The 15,498-nt window shown below is 41.1% G+C and overlaps 2 protein-coding genes across 2 annotated transcripts; both read left to right on the top strand.

Annotated features, from left to right (window-relative positions):
• The first annotated feature begins 4,416 nt into the window (after positions 1–4,416).
• smtnl1 (smoothelin-like 1) lies at positions 4,417–7,724 on the top strand. The gene is made up of 5 exons (XM_063483250.1): positions 4,417–4,500; positions 5,895–6,490; positions 6,590–6,704; positions 6,821–6,972; positions 7,340–7,724. The coding sequence occupies exons 1-5, from the start codon at positions 4,417–4,419 to the stop codon at positions 7,722–7,724; spliced, it is 1,332 nt and encodes a 443-aa protein (XP_063339320.1).
• Positions 7,725–8,872: 1,148 nt separating this feature from the next.
• On the top strand, positions 8,873–14,887 carry LOC134636648 (zinc finger and SCAN domain-containing protein 2-like). Its single transcript, XM_063486728.1, has 4 exons — positions 8,873–9,266; positions 11,855–11,955; positions 12,037–12,115; positions 12,438–14,887. The coding sequence occupies exons 1-4, from the start codon at positions 8,972–8,974 to the stop codon at positions 13,247–13,249; spliced, it is 1,287 nt and encodes a 428-aa protein (XP_063342798.1). The 5' UTR covers positions 8,873–8,971; the 3' UTR covers positions 13,250–14,887.
• Positions 14,888–15,498: the final 611 nt, after the last annotated feature.

A 15,498-nucleotide genomic window follows, 5' to 3' on the forward strand; every position in this document is an offset into this window, starting at 1 on the left:
GGAGGGAGATTTATTTTTAAAACCACCTGTGTTGTGTTGGAGTTAATGTGAACCGTTTTATTCTATGCCAGCTAACTCAGAAGCTGTCCTAACTTTATTTAATTTCTACACACACACATTATATATACAGGGTGGGCCATTTATATGGATACACTGTAATAACATGGGAATGGTTGGTGATATTAAAGTCCTGTTTGTGGCACATTAGTATATGTGAGGGGGCAAACTCCTCAAGATGGGTGGTGACCATCTTGGATACAACTTTTGTTTTTTCAATAGGAAGAGGGCCATGTGACACATCAAACTTATTGGTAATGTCGCAAGAAAAACAATGGTGTGCTTGGTTTCAACGTAACTTTATTCTTTCATGAGTTATTTACAAGTTTCTTTGTTCACAGCCATTGACATGTCGAAGAGGTTAACACTTGAGGAGCGGATCGAAATTGTGTTGATATCTGGTGAACGCAGTAACCGGGTCATTGCAGCAGATTTCAATGCAAGACACCCTACGAGACCACCCATCTCCCATGCTACAGTTAGCAAACTGCTAAGTTTCGTGAAACTGGTTCAGTGTTTGATTTGCCAAAATGTGGATGCAAGAAAACTGTCACTAATGAAGAAACATCAGTGGCTGTCCTAGCTTCATTCAGCAAGAGCCCACAGCGTAGCACTCGCCGCATGTCACTGGAGAGTGGCATTAGTCGAACATCCCTTCGGCGGATATTAGCTACTCACAAATGGCAGCCTTACAAACTCCAGCTACTGCAGCATCTGAACGAGGATGACCCAGATCGGCGCACAGAATTTGCAGAATGGGCAAAACAAAAATTGGAACAGGACCCTCAGTTCATGCAGAAGATTTTGTTCAGTGATGAGGCAAACTTTTATGTGAATGGTGAAGTTAACAAACAAAACCACCGCTATTGGTCTGACACTAACCCACATTGGATGGATCCCTCCAAGACTGTTGGACCAACAAAAGTGATGGTTTGGTGTGGTATATGGGGTACAACGATACGGGTCCATTCTTCATCAATGGAAACCTCAAGGCCACTGGATATTTGAAATTGCTACATGATGATGTGTTTCCCTCTTTATGCACTGAAGCTGGCACGTTCCCTGAGTTTTTCCAGCAAGATGGTGCACCGCCACATTATGGGTGCCAGGTCATTCCTAGATGAACAGTTTCCTGGAAAGTGGATTGGTCGTCGTGGGCCAGTTGATTGGCCCCCAAGGTCTCCCGATCTGACCCCCTTAGACTTTTATCTTTGGGGTCGTCTGAAGGCAATTGTCTATGGTGTGAAGATACGAGATGTGCAGCACCTGAAACTACGGATACTGGATGCCTGTGCTGGCATTTCTCCTGCGGTGTTGCTATCAGTGTGTGAAGAGTGGGAGAAGAGGGTTGCACTGACAATCCAACACAATGGGCAGCACATTGAACACATTTTATAAGTGGTGAGAAACTTGTAAATAACTCATGAAAGAATAAAGTTACGTTGAAACCAAGCACACCATTGTTTTTCTTGTGACATTACCAATAAGTTTGATGTGTCACATGGCCCTCTTCCTATTGAAAAAACAAAAGTTGTATCCAAGATGGCCGACTTCTAAATGGCCACCATGGTCACCACCCATCTTGAGGAGTTTGCCCCCTCACATATACTAATGTGCCACAAACAGGACTTTAATATCACCAACCATTCCCATGTTATTACGGTGTATCCATATAAATGGCCCACCCTGTATATATATATGATACCTGTGTGTGTACACATACATACACATACATATATGGTACTAGGGGGAGGGGAACTGCAGTGAGTTTAGAGCGAAATGATAAATGGACCATTTGATTCCACTCAAGAAAGAAAGCCTGCTGTAAGGGAAATTATGTACATTCACTAAGAAAAGACCTTAAAAAGTCGCATTTGGGTTCAGGCCTGAAAAATTTCTTGTCAGGTACATTTTTTTTTCCAAAAAAAAAAAAAAAAAAAAATATATATATATATATGTGTGTGTGTGTGTGTGTGTGTGTGTGTGTGTGTGTGTGATTTAAAAAAAACATTTCAGGTGGATTTTATTGCTTTGAACAGAGCTGACATAGCCCACTCATGCTGATTTGTGTTTCATGTTTGCTTTTCTTGACCTTTTGCTATAAGTACATTTCCCAAATGTTGAACTGTTGCTTATGATTTTACTAATTTAAGCATCCCAACAGTACAGTACTCTAAGTCACCACACTTTACAGCAGTGGTTCCCAAACTTCTTTTGCTGGGCCCCCCTTTGTTTTACAAGAAAATGTTCGCGCGCCCCCCCCCCTTTCTCGCGCGTGCGCGCGCGCACGCACGCGCACACACGAACACATCCTCCAACCACACACAGCCATATTTTGCTCCATTGCGGTTTATTTCACACCTCAAACATTTAGTAAACAATTAAGCAAATACGAGTAATCTGCAATAAATTACAGGTAGTAAGAAAATAAACTACTAACTCTTTTACGCTACGTCCACACCTACACGGGTATTTTTGAAAACGCAGCTGTTTCGGCCACACATAAACGGCGTTTCGAATCACCGAAAACGGAGATTTTTTTTAAAACTCCTTTTTTGCGTTTATGTGTGGACAGAGTTCGTCACACAACGTCAAAGGTATGTGCCTTTTTTCACGTCACGCTGTGCGCCATGTTATTGTTTACATGAGATGAATTGCAGAATGGCAGATAGAGACAAAATACTGTTAATCTGACTATCTGCAAGTTTTACATGCTTACATATACACACGCAGTTACTGTCCCTCCATTTAGAAAGGCAGAGGCATCACGGTGTGATTATTTTACATGTAGTTGTTTTTTTCCTGTGTAATAATATTCAACATTGCTATCAATACATTTTTCAAAAAATGCCTCTCTGTGCAAAATGGGTTTAAAAACATAAACAGCTGTGGGATACTGTTTGTCCGTGATTTGAACCGGGGGAACAAATCGTGGCAGGATCAGCCTGATATTATTTGTATCCCGCTGTAACTTTACTGTATAAAGAGCTAACATCTCCAAAATTTCAGGAGTAGTTAGTCATTACAACAAGTGTTTGTAAACTAAAAATCAAGATTGTGGGATACTGTTTGTCCGTGATTTGGAGAGCCCAGCGCGTGCTCCCCACGCAGGGAAAACCAATTATGCAGGGGAGACCTACCTCGGCACTTGTGCAGGTGAAACCAAAGGGCAGATATGCTTCACCATATTTTCTAGTCTTTGGCTTAGAATGAAGTTGGTTTGGAAACATATTCAGCGATGCTTCATCTCCTGCTTTGCGTTTGTGTGGGTGCCCTGTGCTAGCAGTGTCCAAGCGTTGTTTTTTGTTTTTGTTTTGTTTTTCGCTTTTCATACCGCGCCCCCCCTTGCAATGGCTCTGCGCCCCCCCTAGGGGGCGGGCCCCACACTTTGGGAAGGTCTGCTTTACAGTAAGAGCTTGTAAACGGGACAGGTGGTAGCTAAATTGTGTCTATATTTTGCTAAAAGAGAGAAAGCATCTTTAATGGTTTCAGTGCTTATATATATATATATATATATATATATATAGATATATGTATGTATGTATGTATATATATATATATATATATATATATATATATATATGTATATGTATATGTATGTATGTGTGTGTGTGTGTGTGTGTGTGTGTGTGTGTGTGTGTGTGTGTACAACCATGGTTTCCACAGCAGACGCAGCTGTCCGGCCTGGAGGACTGAGCCTATGTCACTGTAACTCTATTTTGGGAACCTGTGTTGTCCAAAAGGTCAGATAAAGAAGCACAGGAATCCTTACAAAGCAGAGGGCGGGGGTGTCGGGTGAAGGCGGATATTCACAAACCAACAAACACACACACACACACACACACACATGTCTGGTTTGCTATCCTCGTGGGGACATCCCATTGACATAATGCTTTCCCTAGCCCCTTACCCTAACCCTAACCATTAAAAATGAATGCCTAACCCTGACCCTTACCCTAAACCTAACCATAACCTAATTGTAACCCTGACAGTAAAACCGCATTTTGAGTGTGAAAATTGCTTTCAACCCCGAGGGGACCTGGATTTTGGTCCCCACGGTGCAGAAAGTCCCCACCAGGATAGTAAAAGTCAGATTTTGGTCCCCACCAGGATAGTACGAACCCGTACACACACACACACACACACACACACACACACACACACACACACACACACACGTGTTAAAACTCAGGGCAGTGTTGCTGAGAAGGGGAGAAAGGAAGACAGGAGTAGTGGGACACAGAGACATTAAGAGGGGCTCCTGTGAAGAGGATTCACCTTTGACTGAATTAAAACGTTAGTGTACCAAAGTCTGATCTGACCTCTAATCCAGCCGATACACACACATTTATGGACACCATGGATGGAGAATCACCCAAACAGGACGCATCCTGTTCCACAGAATCAACCAATCACACTGACACCAATAACAACAGCAACCAGGTCTGTATTATTTATTTATTTGTTTATTTTACATGTTCATTAACATTTTCACATTCACCCAAAATGACTGTCCATCATGTTCTGTACTGAGAAAAAGCAGTGAGAGTGTTCGTGGCTGTAGCAGGTGCTGTGTTGGGACAGCAGAGCAGGAGAAGGGGTTGTTGGCTGCATTTGCTACACCTGTTCTTACTACTGGCTGAAGAATGACACATACACACATAAATACACACTCACACACAAGTTATGCAAAGTAGTGCACATGACACACACTAAGCCACACATACAACGTTGGAGTTTCCTATTCCCACTGATGAGTCACTGCTGTGATGCCTGACCTGGTGTGACTGTTCCTGCAGGAGGTCATTAATAAACAGGGTACATGGGCCTATTTAATCATGATGATAGCAAATAATAATGTATGCATTACATTCTTTTTAATATGAGGATTTTTAACATATGATGTGAAATCATTGGTTTTAAAACTGTAAAAGGCCAATTTTCCCCTTGAAAGTTCAAACTCTGTTTGAGGTATATATTTATAATACTCAACAAATCCCAGAGCTCCAGGTCTCACATTACAAGGACTGTGTTATCCCTTGAGTAACATGTGGAAAGTCTACTTTATTTATACAGCAGCTTTCATGTAAACAGCTCAAGCGGTTTCACATAGCAAGACCATGAAGAACTGAAGAACACAGAAAAATCACAAAGAATAATTTTAAAAATACAAATCAGAGTTGATGAAAGGCATATCTAAAAAATACAACACACAGCAAATGAACTTATGGTTCGAATTACAAATCTGAAATAAATAAAATAACAAACAATAAACTTTTGTTCATTCTTCATACATTTTTTCATGAGAAAAAAAACAGAAAAATTCCTCTTTAAAAGACTGAAAAGAAGAAGATAGTTATCAGAAATGTGAATAACTGAAAGAAAAGAGGAAGACTATCCTCTGAGTCATGCTGAAGAGAAAACATGTGATGTAGTGCCCCCACAGACAAATGACTATGAAGAAGCTTCTCCCTTCTTCACAAGGGGTCACCACAGCGGGTAAATCCGGATCTCTGGCAAAATTTTACATGGGATACCCTTCTTCACCCAAACCCAGAGGGATTGTGTGTCTCATTCTGGGATTGAACTGGGGATCTTTTGCTTGTTATTTGACTGTGTTAATGTTTGGAGAGTGAGTGGAACTATTCACACAACATCTGCATGCATACATAGCAAACAAAATTGCTGTGTAACCTACACTGTTACTTACACTGAATACTCCACCTTAAACTCCACCTTGTCTTGATGCCTTGGCATAAGGCTAGAATTTAGAAGTGATAGAGCTATTGTCACAGACATGTATTACAAGTGTTTGTCACATATTTATTTTTGTGCAGGCCGGTGAGCCAGAGGTGGTGGAGAATAAAGACTTGGGGGAAGGAGCAGAAGGTCAGAGGGTAATGGAGACTGAGGATAAGGCTGAGGAAGATACTGTATCAGAAGAGGCAGAAAAGGAGACGTCAGGAGACACAAAGAAACCTCAGAGTGTGTCACAGTCTGGTGAAGGTGATACTGAAGCAGCTGCACAAGCTAAGGAGAAAGCATCTACTGGTGCTGAGGTGAAGGATTCTGAACGTGGAGGAAACGGTAAAGAGGAGGAGGCAGAAGAAACCGAGAAAGGAGGGCAAGTGGCAGAGATCCAGAGTGGTGAGACTGGAAAAGACGAAGAGGACATGAAGGACAAGGAGAAAGAGAAAAAGGAAGAAGGTAAAGATGTGAAAGAACAAGAGGCAGAGAAGAAAAAACAAGTGACGGAGGTAGATGCAGAGCCAAAGGACAAAGGAAAGACAAAGGAAGCAGAAAAGCAGGCAAAGCCCAAAAGAAAGAGTGGTCCCCCCTCCTCTTCTCTCTCTCGACCAAGACCCTCTGCACGCTCCATAAGAGCGTCTGCTAAAAACGACATCATCGCCAAGTTCCAGAAGGGCGCACCAGAGTGAGTAACTACATGATGCTTAGTAGCTCAAATTAGAGTGTGATGGTTAAAAATGTTCCTCAAGAGGTTAAATCAGAAACTGTGTTGCAACACTGCTAGGACACCAATACCTCGCAACTTCAAGATTCAGAAGTCATCTGCTGCTGTGGCTACAGGAGCTTCAATCAAACAGAAGATACTTCAGTGGTGTCGCAACAAGACTCGGAACTACGAGGTGAGCTCAACGTTAAATCTTTATCTAATGTGACACATCCGCATTCTAAATCCAGAGATAAAAGAAGACATAATTTAAGATGCTCTTCCCACATGTCTGTCTCTTGATCGTTTTAGGGCATCAACATAGAAAACTTCTCGTCATCCTGGTGCAATGGGATGGCATTCTGCGCTCTGATTCATCGTTTCTTTCCAGACGCTTTTGACTACAGCTCACTGAAGCCAGAGGAGAGGGAGAAAAACTTCACTCTGGCCTTCAAAACTGCAGAGTATGGATTTCTTCATTCTTTCTTCTCTCAGTTCAGTTCAGCACATCATCACACATGAAAGATAAAAATGGCTAAGACTGAATAACACAATTACAATATTTAAGAGTCAGAACTTTACATGCAGCACATAATATAACAAGGTCACGGTGAAAAATACAAAATGAGAACTGCTGTGAAAAGAATGGAACTAAAATAAAATTCAGCGTGTTGGCTGTCCAAAAAATAAAGTTTCAGGAAAACAATGTATGGAATGACACTGTTAATGTAAATGCACCTGGTTAGAAATCTCTTATTCATATTACTATGAATGACTGCCACCTTTTCACCTCAACTTTATCCTTTCCCCTCCTTTGTGTATCCCTGACAGGTCCTTGGCTGACTGCTGCCCTCTGCTGGAAGTGAGTGACATGCTCATGATGGGTAACAACCCAGACCCAATGTGCGTGTTCACATATGTCCAGTCCCTGTGCCACAGCCTCTCCAAAATAGAGAAAGAGAGGAAGGACAAAGAGAAGGAGGAGAAAGAGAAGGCCGGTAACGAGGAAGAAGAGAAGGAGAAAGGAGACGATGCAGCAGGAGAGGTGTTGCCAGAGAAAGATGAGGAAGAGTCTGCTGAGAACGAGACGATGAGCAGTCAGGAGGATAAACCAGTAGACGGTACAGAAATGGAGGGCACTAATGAGGAGGGGAGTCCATCTAAGAGCTGTGAGGTGGAGGAAGGTCAGAGTTCATCAGTCGAGGCAGAGTCTTAGACAGACACTGGCAAACACAAAGACTGAAAAGACCAAAAAGATTGTTTATGGTACTACAAGGAGCAAGTCTTAGTCTGGCATTGTTGGACTGACTACTGTCGGAGTAATGAGGTACAACAAAAAATCACTCAAAACTAAAATACTGGTGATGATGATGTCTCGTAGTTACAGCGTGTTTGAAAATGTACTTCTGTGTGTGTTTTTTCCATTTACGGATATGCTGCATTTTATGTTGTTCTGAGCACGAATAGCAAGAAATTGCTGTGTATCTATGAAAAAATAATAATGAAACAAAGATCTTGTGAATTAAAAAGCTGCTTGTGCAATAAGAAAACCTTGAGAGAGTGTGTGACGGATTTACTTTTTTCATAATACACATGAAAAGGTTAAACTATTTCTGGTCAGATGTTAAAATTTTAAGTTGTTCCAGATTGTTACTGTGAACAAGGTAACAGTGGGGAGGGGGTTATGACACTGTGAAAGATTGTGTGGGCAAATGTTCAGGGCTTTCAGGCAGACAAAAGATGCTACAAGAGCTGTGAAAAGCTTCCAAAAGAAAAGTTGGTCTGCTAATGCAATTTATAACACTATCCTCCATTAAAAGAATGTAAACAACAACCCAAAGCAGGTTTCTCTGGGCCAGAGCTTCTTTAAGAGGGACTGAGACCAAGTGTAGGTTTATCCAATTGAAATTTAATATTGATTTTGTTAATCGTAGATCCCCCACATCCCCCAAACTAAAGCGGAAAGCGAACAGCTATCATTACTCCTGTGATGGTACTGGGGAAACATTAATCTACTGTATATAGATGAGGTAACTCCCCCTCACATGTGAAGTCATCATTATGTTTAAATATGTAGAGAGATTGTGGAGGATCATATGCTACCATCCAGATAACATGTTCTTTCCTGGAAGGCCTTTTTAAAATGTAAACCCATTGAAAAAATTCGCTGCATCGAAACAAACTAATACCACAAAGCCAACTGTTGAGCAACTAAAACTATATCAACCAAGAATTGCCTTTAAAAACTACAGAAATTGTTTTTCTTCAAACACAAACGCCAAGCAAACATCATCACCAGCCAAACATCACCCCCCACCTCCCAGTGTCCCTGCTTTCTGGGTATTACGGTAATCAGCATCATGCTACCAGGAAGGCCATTGTGTTGTCTCTTTTGTTAAGCTAACCTACTGACCGCGTTGCGCCTTTTTTTCAACACAAATCTCGTTGGCAGCAAAGTGAAACATGTCCACAAACATGCCACCGGTTAGCCTGAATCTGGAGTCACAGCTTTTGTCCATTATGGACGTGCTGGTGAAAGCGGCGGTGACAGAAATCAGCCAGCTGTTCTCGGAGAGCTCGGCGTCTCTCCGTCTGCATTTAACCCAGAGCTTGAAGGAAAACGAAAACCTGAGGACGAGGATGAAGGTTATGAGGAGTGAGCTCTTCTCTCTCAGGCTACAAACCAGAACTAATCGACCAGCGAGCCGCTTTTCTCCCATCAGAGGAAACATAACCAAACCACGAGCTAAGCCACAAGGTAACGATACTTTCACTTTAAAAGTACTTCATACTCGAATAACAAATAACACTCCGCCCCCGCCACTTATATAATTAACTATTAAATACCCACTGCTAGTTACTTCAAACTAATAACGTATAAAACAGCTGTTTTAGCTAGTTTAACGAGTTGATTATGAAAATGCAGATGTGCCGAGTAGTATCGCGCATCAGACACAGCTGGCCCTGGTCATGTGACACAGATAACAGAACCAGCGGGTTTTTTATTGTGGTGATAAAAGTTTATTCGGCTTATTAAATGTGAATTCACTCACTTACTTAAACTTAATAATGGTCAGCTAAACCGAAACATAAATAAATAAACAAATACACAAATAAATAAAGATACATTTCGATACGCTTATTCAAAGCCTCAGTCTAAAATAATTGTTAAGTGGAATTTCCGCTTAAAGTATGTGATGCTGAATTATAACAAGTCCAACCTCAACTCAGAACATGTGTCTGTCCCTTTATATACATTTAGTCTTCACCACAATCAAATCAACCCATAAAGAATCAAAGACTCTTACTAGTACTCTGTGTACACAGGTTATTTATGGACATATTCTATAGGACAGATGTTATCATAAATCACTAATATGATTAATTAAAAATCAATGTCTTACATGATCTTTTATATTACTTTTCCTTTATAGACATTTTTTTAAAGGAAAAGTAATGTTTTGTCACTTTTATTGTGTTCACTGTCAGGTAAATGTGTGGCGTAAACCACACACACCGTAGAGAAATGCCATTAATTCCCTGAGTTTTAAGTTCCATATCATATTTGGTGTCGACATGTCAACTTGTTTTTTTTGCAGACACAGAACATAAACAGATTTCCCTAACATTTGTTATGTGTCATTAATTGACTCTTTTACGCTCTGCCTGAATCTGAGGGTTGATTAATAGCATACCGACTTTATATCAAGCTTAAAGTCAGAGCTGTCTGTGTCTCAAAAGTGGCTGGATTGCTTAATTAATAATTTTCTGCAGCATTAATCCCTTTTCTTAGTTTACAGTTTTATTTTTTATGCAATTCAATTCAATTTTGAATTCAGTCTTATTTGCATAGCTCCAAATCACAACAACTGTCAGCTCAAGGGCACTTAATTAATGTCTTTTTTATCACCAGTTTATCATCATCCTCTAACAAGACCTTTGGCTGGAGTAGGCGACACTCACAGGGATCATTTTGTGCGAAGAGGAATCATATGACATGTGAAACACTCGTTTTTCTGTGAGCGCACACAGAGCCCGCTTTTGTGATGCTTGTTATCTCCACTGGGGGTATTAGGTGTTATTGAGCCAGCTAATGCAAAGAAAACCTGGCTGTGTTGAACTTCCTTCATTGTATTCCTGTCAGCTCGTTTCAGCAAACACATGTGACACCAACAGGGAAGTTGCCCCCCCCCCCATCTCTTCTTGACTCTTAAAATCTTTCGTTTTCAGCTCGTACAAATACTGATACCAACAGATGAACAAATAGCTAACTAAAAGTAAATCAAATATTTAATAAAAATATAGAGGACCTGTCCATATTTGGTATTACTAACTGCGCAGTAAGGCAAATATTTGTTGAGACCAGGATGTCTAAATGACTGTGACTCAACTCTTCAAAAGTGCTGTGTTTACGTAGTAATAAATGTTCAGGTTTTGATCAATCTTGCGGTAAAAGTAACACGGAAACTAGTTATAAAAACTAACCATTTTCTGGCCACGCCAGAGATCAAACCAAACTGAACTGAGGGTATAAACTCAAAAAAGAAATAATATTAGAAATATTAAAAAACGATCAGCTGTAATAACTCTGGCCTGCACAATATGAGGAACCTGCATAGTGCTGCAAAATTGTTCTGTATTTCAAAGACTTTATAAGCTTACAGTTTCTTCTGCTTATCCAGTTCAGGGTTGCAGGGAAAACGTTCACATTTAGACTGTAGGTGTGACAATGAATCTAATCTCTGGACTGTGGGTGAAAGCTAGAGTACCTGTAAAGAACCCACGCAGAAAGAACACACAAACTCCACATAGTCTGAATTCAAAGCAGGATCGTCTTGTTGTGAGATGACAATGCTGACCACTGCACCACCAGGCCTGTCACGCTCTATAAGTGTCAGCGAATAAAAATGCTTTGAAGCGTGCATATTCAGTGTGGCTCTGTAGTTCAGTGATTTATACATTTACTAGCATTGCAGTTAACATTGCTTTAAATAAAACTAACCACCACAAGTCTTTCCTGTGTGGTGCAACAGTACAGCTAATATATTTATAAAACAGTTGTGGGTTTGAGGACAGTAAAAGTATGATTGTTGCTCTTCTGTGACTACATCAACACCATCTGTGGTCACAATTATTTAAGTTACCCTCAAAGTAGTAGGGTCCTGGGTTCAAATCTAGAGGGGGCTCTTCTCTGTGGTTTCTCGTGCTAATAAAAAGGTTGCTGCTGCTTATCTGGGGACAGGACACTTTCGCAAAAGACATTCTTAATCTAAGGAGTTTCACTTCCTGGTTAAATAAAGATTAATGAATAATAAAAATGTCTTTTCCTTTCCTTTCCTTCTTCAGTTCTCATCAAATCACAAGTGGCTCAAAAGGCGGGTGGGGAAGCTGCTTCTATCGTCCTGCAGTCGGAGAAAAAGACCACCTCCTCTGCAGCTCAAGTGCAGGTACATGCAGTCCATAAATGAATAGCAGTAGCTCTGTTTGAAATCTAGTTTGCTCATGCATAGCTGTCCTTAATGTGCTAGTGTGCAGATGTGGAGAGTCCAGATGTCATTCTAATCAAAGATGAGGATGATGTGGGTGGATGTGGGCCAGATGTTGGTGGTGAGTAGGATTTTTAAGTGAACTTAAAGGGCTGATTAATTATTATTTTTATTTGTATTTTATGTCTTTACTTGTCATCACTACAGCACACAGATTCTAAAAGCCTAGATTGTCTATCTTCTATCTTAGGGCTGAAAAACAATTAAACCAGGCAAGCCGAGAATAGGAGGAAGAAAGTAGATCAGACGTCAAGCACCTGATAGAAAGTCTCTCTTTCTAAATTACACACAAGCAGTTCCTCATTGATGAGTGCTGAGTAAGACTGGCCTAAGCGCTTCTGTTTCATAATGGCCTTTAAAGATGCTATTCTCTGTCTTTTCAGATCAGGGTGACTTTAGAAACCACAGTCTGCAGGGCGGTGTTGCAACAGGAGCTCAGAATTTGGAGCCAGCTGGTTCCTCTTGCTCGACAGGTGATAATGAGGAGCTGAGAATCGTGTGCGTTCACGGCCGAGGCGAAGGGCCTCTACAGGATGAAAGTGACACCCTCTTCTCTGCGTCTGAGCTTCAGGCTTTTAGCTCTCTGTCCGACCACAACGTCAGCCACGACAACCTCCTGAATTTCACCACCGGCGCAAGTGACAGAGCTCCAATGAGAGTCACACAGGATAACAGTGCCGGACTGGTGAGAAACAACCAACTTGAAAGAAATAATTCCACACAAATGGCTCCGACAGCATCGAACCCTGGATTGAAATCACCACTAGTAGTAACTGAGGGTCAAGTGGGGCACCCCAGCCACATGAGCCAGTTCCCACAGCAGCAGAACGTCTTCCCTCACACCGCCAACAAATGGCTGGAGTGCAACTTCTGTGGCGAGCACTTCCACAGCCGCGAAGACCTCATCGTACATCGCGCGAGTCACACCGGGGAGTCTCCGGTCCCTTGCTCACTGTGCGGCAAGTCGTTTGTCAACAAGACCACACTTAGCATCCACATGCGCATTCACACGGGCGAGAAGCCGTACGCATGTGCGCAGTGTGGAAAACGCTTCACGCAGAACGGCAGTCTGAAGATCCACCTGCGGACACACTCTGGAGAGAAGCCGTACACCTGCAGTCAGTGCACAGCCAGTTTCAACAACCCCAGCAACCTTCGCAGACACATGATCACACACACCAACGGGGCGCTCTGACCCCAACGGACTAGAAAGACTTGATAGACTTTGCAGTTTAGAAGCACTTTTACTGTCATTTGTGCCACAGTGTAAAACTGTTTTGGATCACGCGCACTTGTAGATTCCAGGTACGCTGACACAAACAAGCATGATCGCTGTTCAGATTTTTTAACTATAGGAAAACCGGCTTTCTATTCTCGAGCGTGCACAACAGATCCTCAAATGAAGACACTGAAATAAAGAACCATGTCACAGTTAGCAGTGGGTGACTGTGGATTACTTCTGTTTTGGTCTATGTTATTTCAAAATGGGATATCAATTATCATTTAAAGCCTGGACCACAAAATAATTGCCAGAAAATGTTTAATGAAATTACTGAACATTCGGACAAGTTTTTAAAAATAATATTTGAATACTAATTTGCATATATGAGTTTAACTTTGTTTCATATTTGCTCATTTTTTGTGTTAGTACCTTAAAAATGTCATGTGCAATTTATTTAGGTTTGTCAGGAGGAAAAATTACACTAGAAATCTCAGAAATTGCTGTCAAATGTGATACGCTACGCATTAAGGGGTTAAAGTCTATTTTATAGCAGACTTCTGTATCGATAAAGCACCACGACAAGACTGTTTGTGGCCAGATTTGAGCATTTCTGAATTTTATTTATGCACCACATTTAATACAGTGTTATAAAGCATCCCAGCTCCATGATTTGCCCACTGCAGCAAACTGATATTTATTAAATTTCTGTTTTCTGACCCCAGACTCTGTTCTAGGAAGTACGTTCAGCATACCCAGGTTATTCCCTTTATCTGGATTCACTTATCCTAACACTGGTAATCAGGATAAGCAGTCACATGAAGCTGGTTATCAGCTGGCTAATTTAGGGTTTCCTCTCCGTGTTCATATCAAAGGGGTGGTGTTGGCAGCATCTGACCAATCACAAAGATGGATAAGTGACAGCAGAGTGGCTGATTTTACACAAAAAGATCAAACTGTAGTATTAGAAAACTATGAAGCAGTTACACAATACAAACTGAAAGTAACACAGATTCTGCAGACAAAGCAGCAGCAGGACTGTGTGTATGCTTCAAGTGTTTTTGTTAGTAAGACTGGAAAACACCTATTGTTTTTAATAATATAGCAAGTTGAAGCCAGGAAAGAAAGCTGGCCAAAAATGCAGACTGTGTAAGTTAACAGATCCATCAATATCACAATTCCGTTTAAAGATCTGATAGCTGATAGGTGGTGATTTTATACCTGTTGATCTCTAATCTCAAATATAACCCACACTGGTCTGCAGCATGAGTTACCATGGCGATGTCCAACCTGCAAGAAGTGAATAAAGGTTAACCCTGAAGTTACCGGGCTTAGTTCAAATCCACTGATGTAAAGCTGCTTTTATATACTATAGGGATACTTTTAAGTAACTGCCGAGCTTCCTCAAATAATAAGATTTAATTCAGTCTGAATTTTAAACAAATTGAGAACGAAAAACACAAATCATTACTTATAACAGTTGTTTTTACATGTGTATTATTTCCTTTAAAAACGCACTACCTCTACTGTTGTCATTTTTTGCAGGTCTTTTCCTCTTTTTTGTACTTCCTGGATAGATAGGGCAATAATATGCTAGTCAGTGTGGATATTCTGAATAAATATAGTTGCTTTTTTACTCGATGCCTGAAGAGTTTCATTTTGCACCTCTAGAGTGCAGTGTTGTGTCCCCCGCCCCCCCAGCACTGACAATGTCTTAAGGCCTGGTCACACTGAATCACTGTGGGTGGGGGGACTCTCAAGGAAACTGGGGGAAATTCCTCACATTGTTCCTCTTTCCACCCTACCCACACGTAAGTATTGCTTAAGAGTTTGTAGTTTGTTTATTTTATTTTTTTCTTTGATTTTACCGAAAGCTCTGGAAAGTCAGACTGTATTAAAAAAGAGACTGGACTCAATAGTAAAAATTAAAATAAAAACAAACCCTTAGAGGTATAGTCATGCATTGAGCCTTAAATCCTTTAAATAGTTGTGGTCAAGCATGATTCATGTAAAGAAGCATGTTTACCAGCAGACCAAGCGCATGCGTAACATGTGCACGATGGCCGTTGATAGCGGTTTTTAATACCAGTAGTTTTGGCGACTTGGTGAGGAATGCTGTTGTTGTACTTCCCCATGAAAGCGGTGCTTCCTCCCAGACTATTGTTCTTGGGCAATCAATGAAATGACATCAGTGTGTGTGTGTGTGTGTGTGGCCACAGAGGGGA

Source organism: Pelmatolapia mariae, linkage group LG2 (genome assembly GCF_036321145.2).
Source record: "Pelmatolapia mariae isolate MD_Pm_ZW linkage group LG2, Pm_UMD_F_2, whole genome shotgun sequence".
Taxonomy (NCBI): Eukaryota; Metazoa; Chordata; class Actinopteri; order Cichliformes; family Cichlidae; genus Pelmatolapia; species Pelmatolapia mariae.

Bases quoted from the DNA above. Each gene is read 5' to 3' on its own strand.
- smtnl1 (XM_063483250.1), top strand. From the start codon at position 4,417: ATGGATGGAGAATCACCCAAACAGGACGCATCCTGTTCCACAGAATCA. The intron at 6,491-6,589 runs GTGAGTAACTAC...CAACACTGCTAG, and splicing joins TTCCAGAAGGGCGCACCAGA to GACACCAATACCTCGCAACT. The intron at 6,973-7,339 runs GTATGGATTTCT...TATCCCTGACAG, and splicing joins CTGGCCTTCAAAACTGCAGA to GTCCTTGGCTGACTGCTGCC.
- LOC134636648 (XM_063486728.1), top strand. From the start codon at position 8,972: ATGTCCACAAACATGCCACCGGTTAGCCTGAATCTGGAGTCACAGCTT. The intron at 11,956-12,036 runs GTACATGCAGTC...TTAATGTGCTAG, and splicing joins CCTCTGCAGCTCAAGTGCAG to TGTGCAGATGTGGAGAGTCC. The intron at 12,116-12,437 runs GTGAGTAGGATT...CTGTCTTTTCAG, and splicing joins ATGTGGGCCAGATGTTGGTG to ATCAGGGTGACTTTAGAAAC.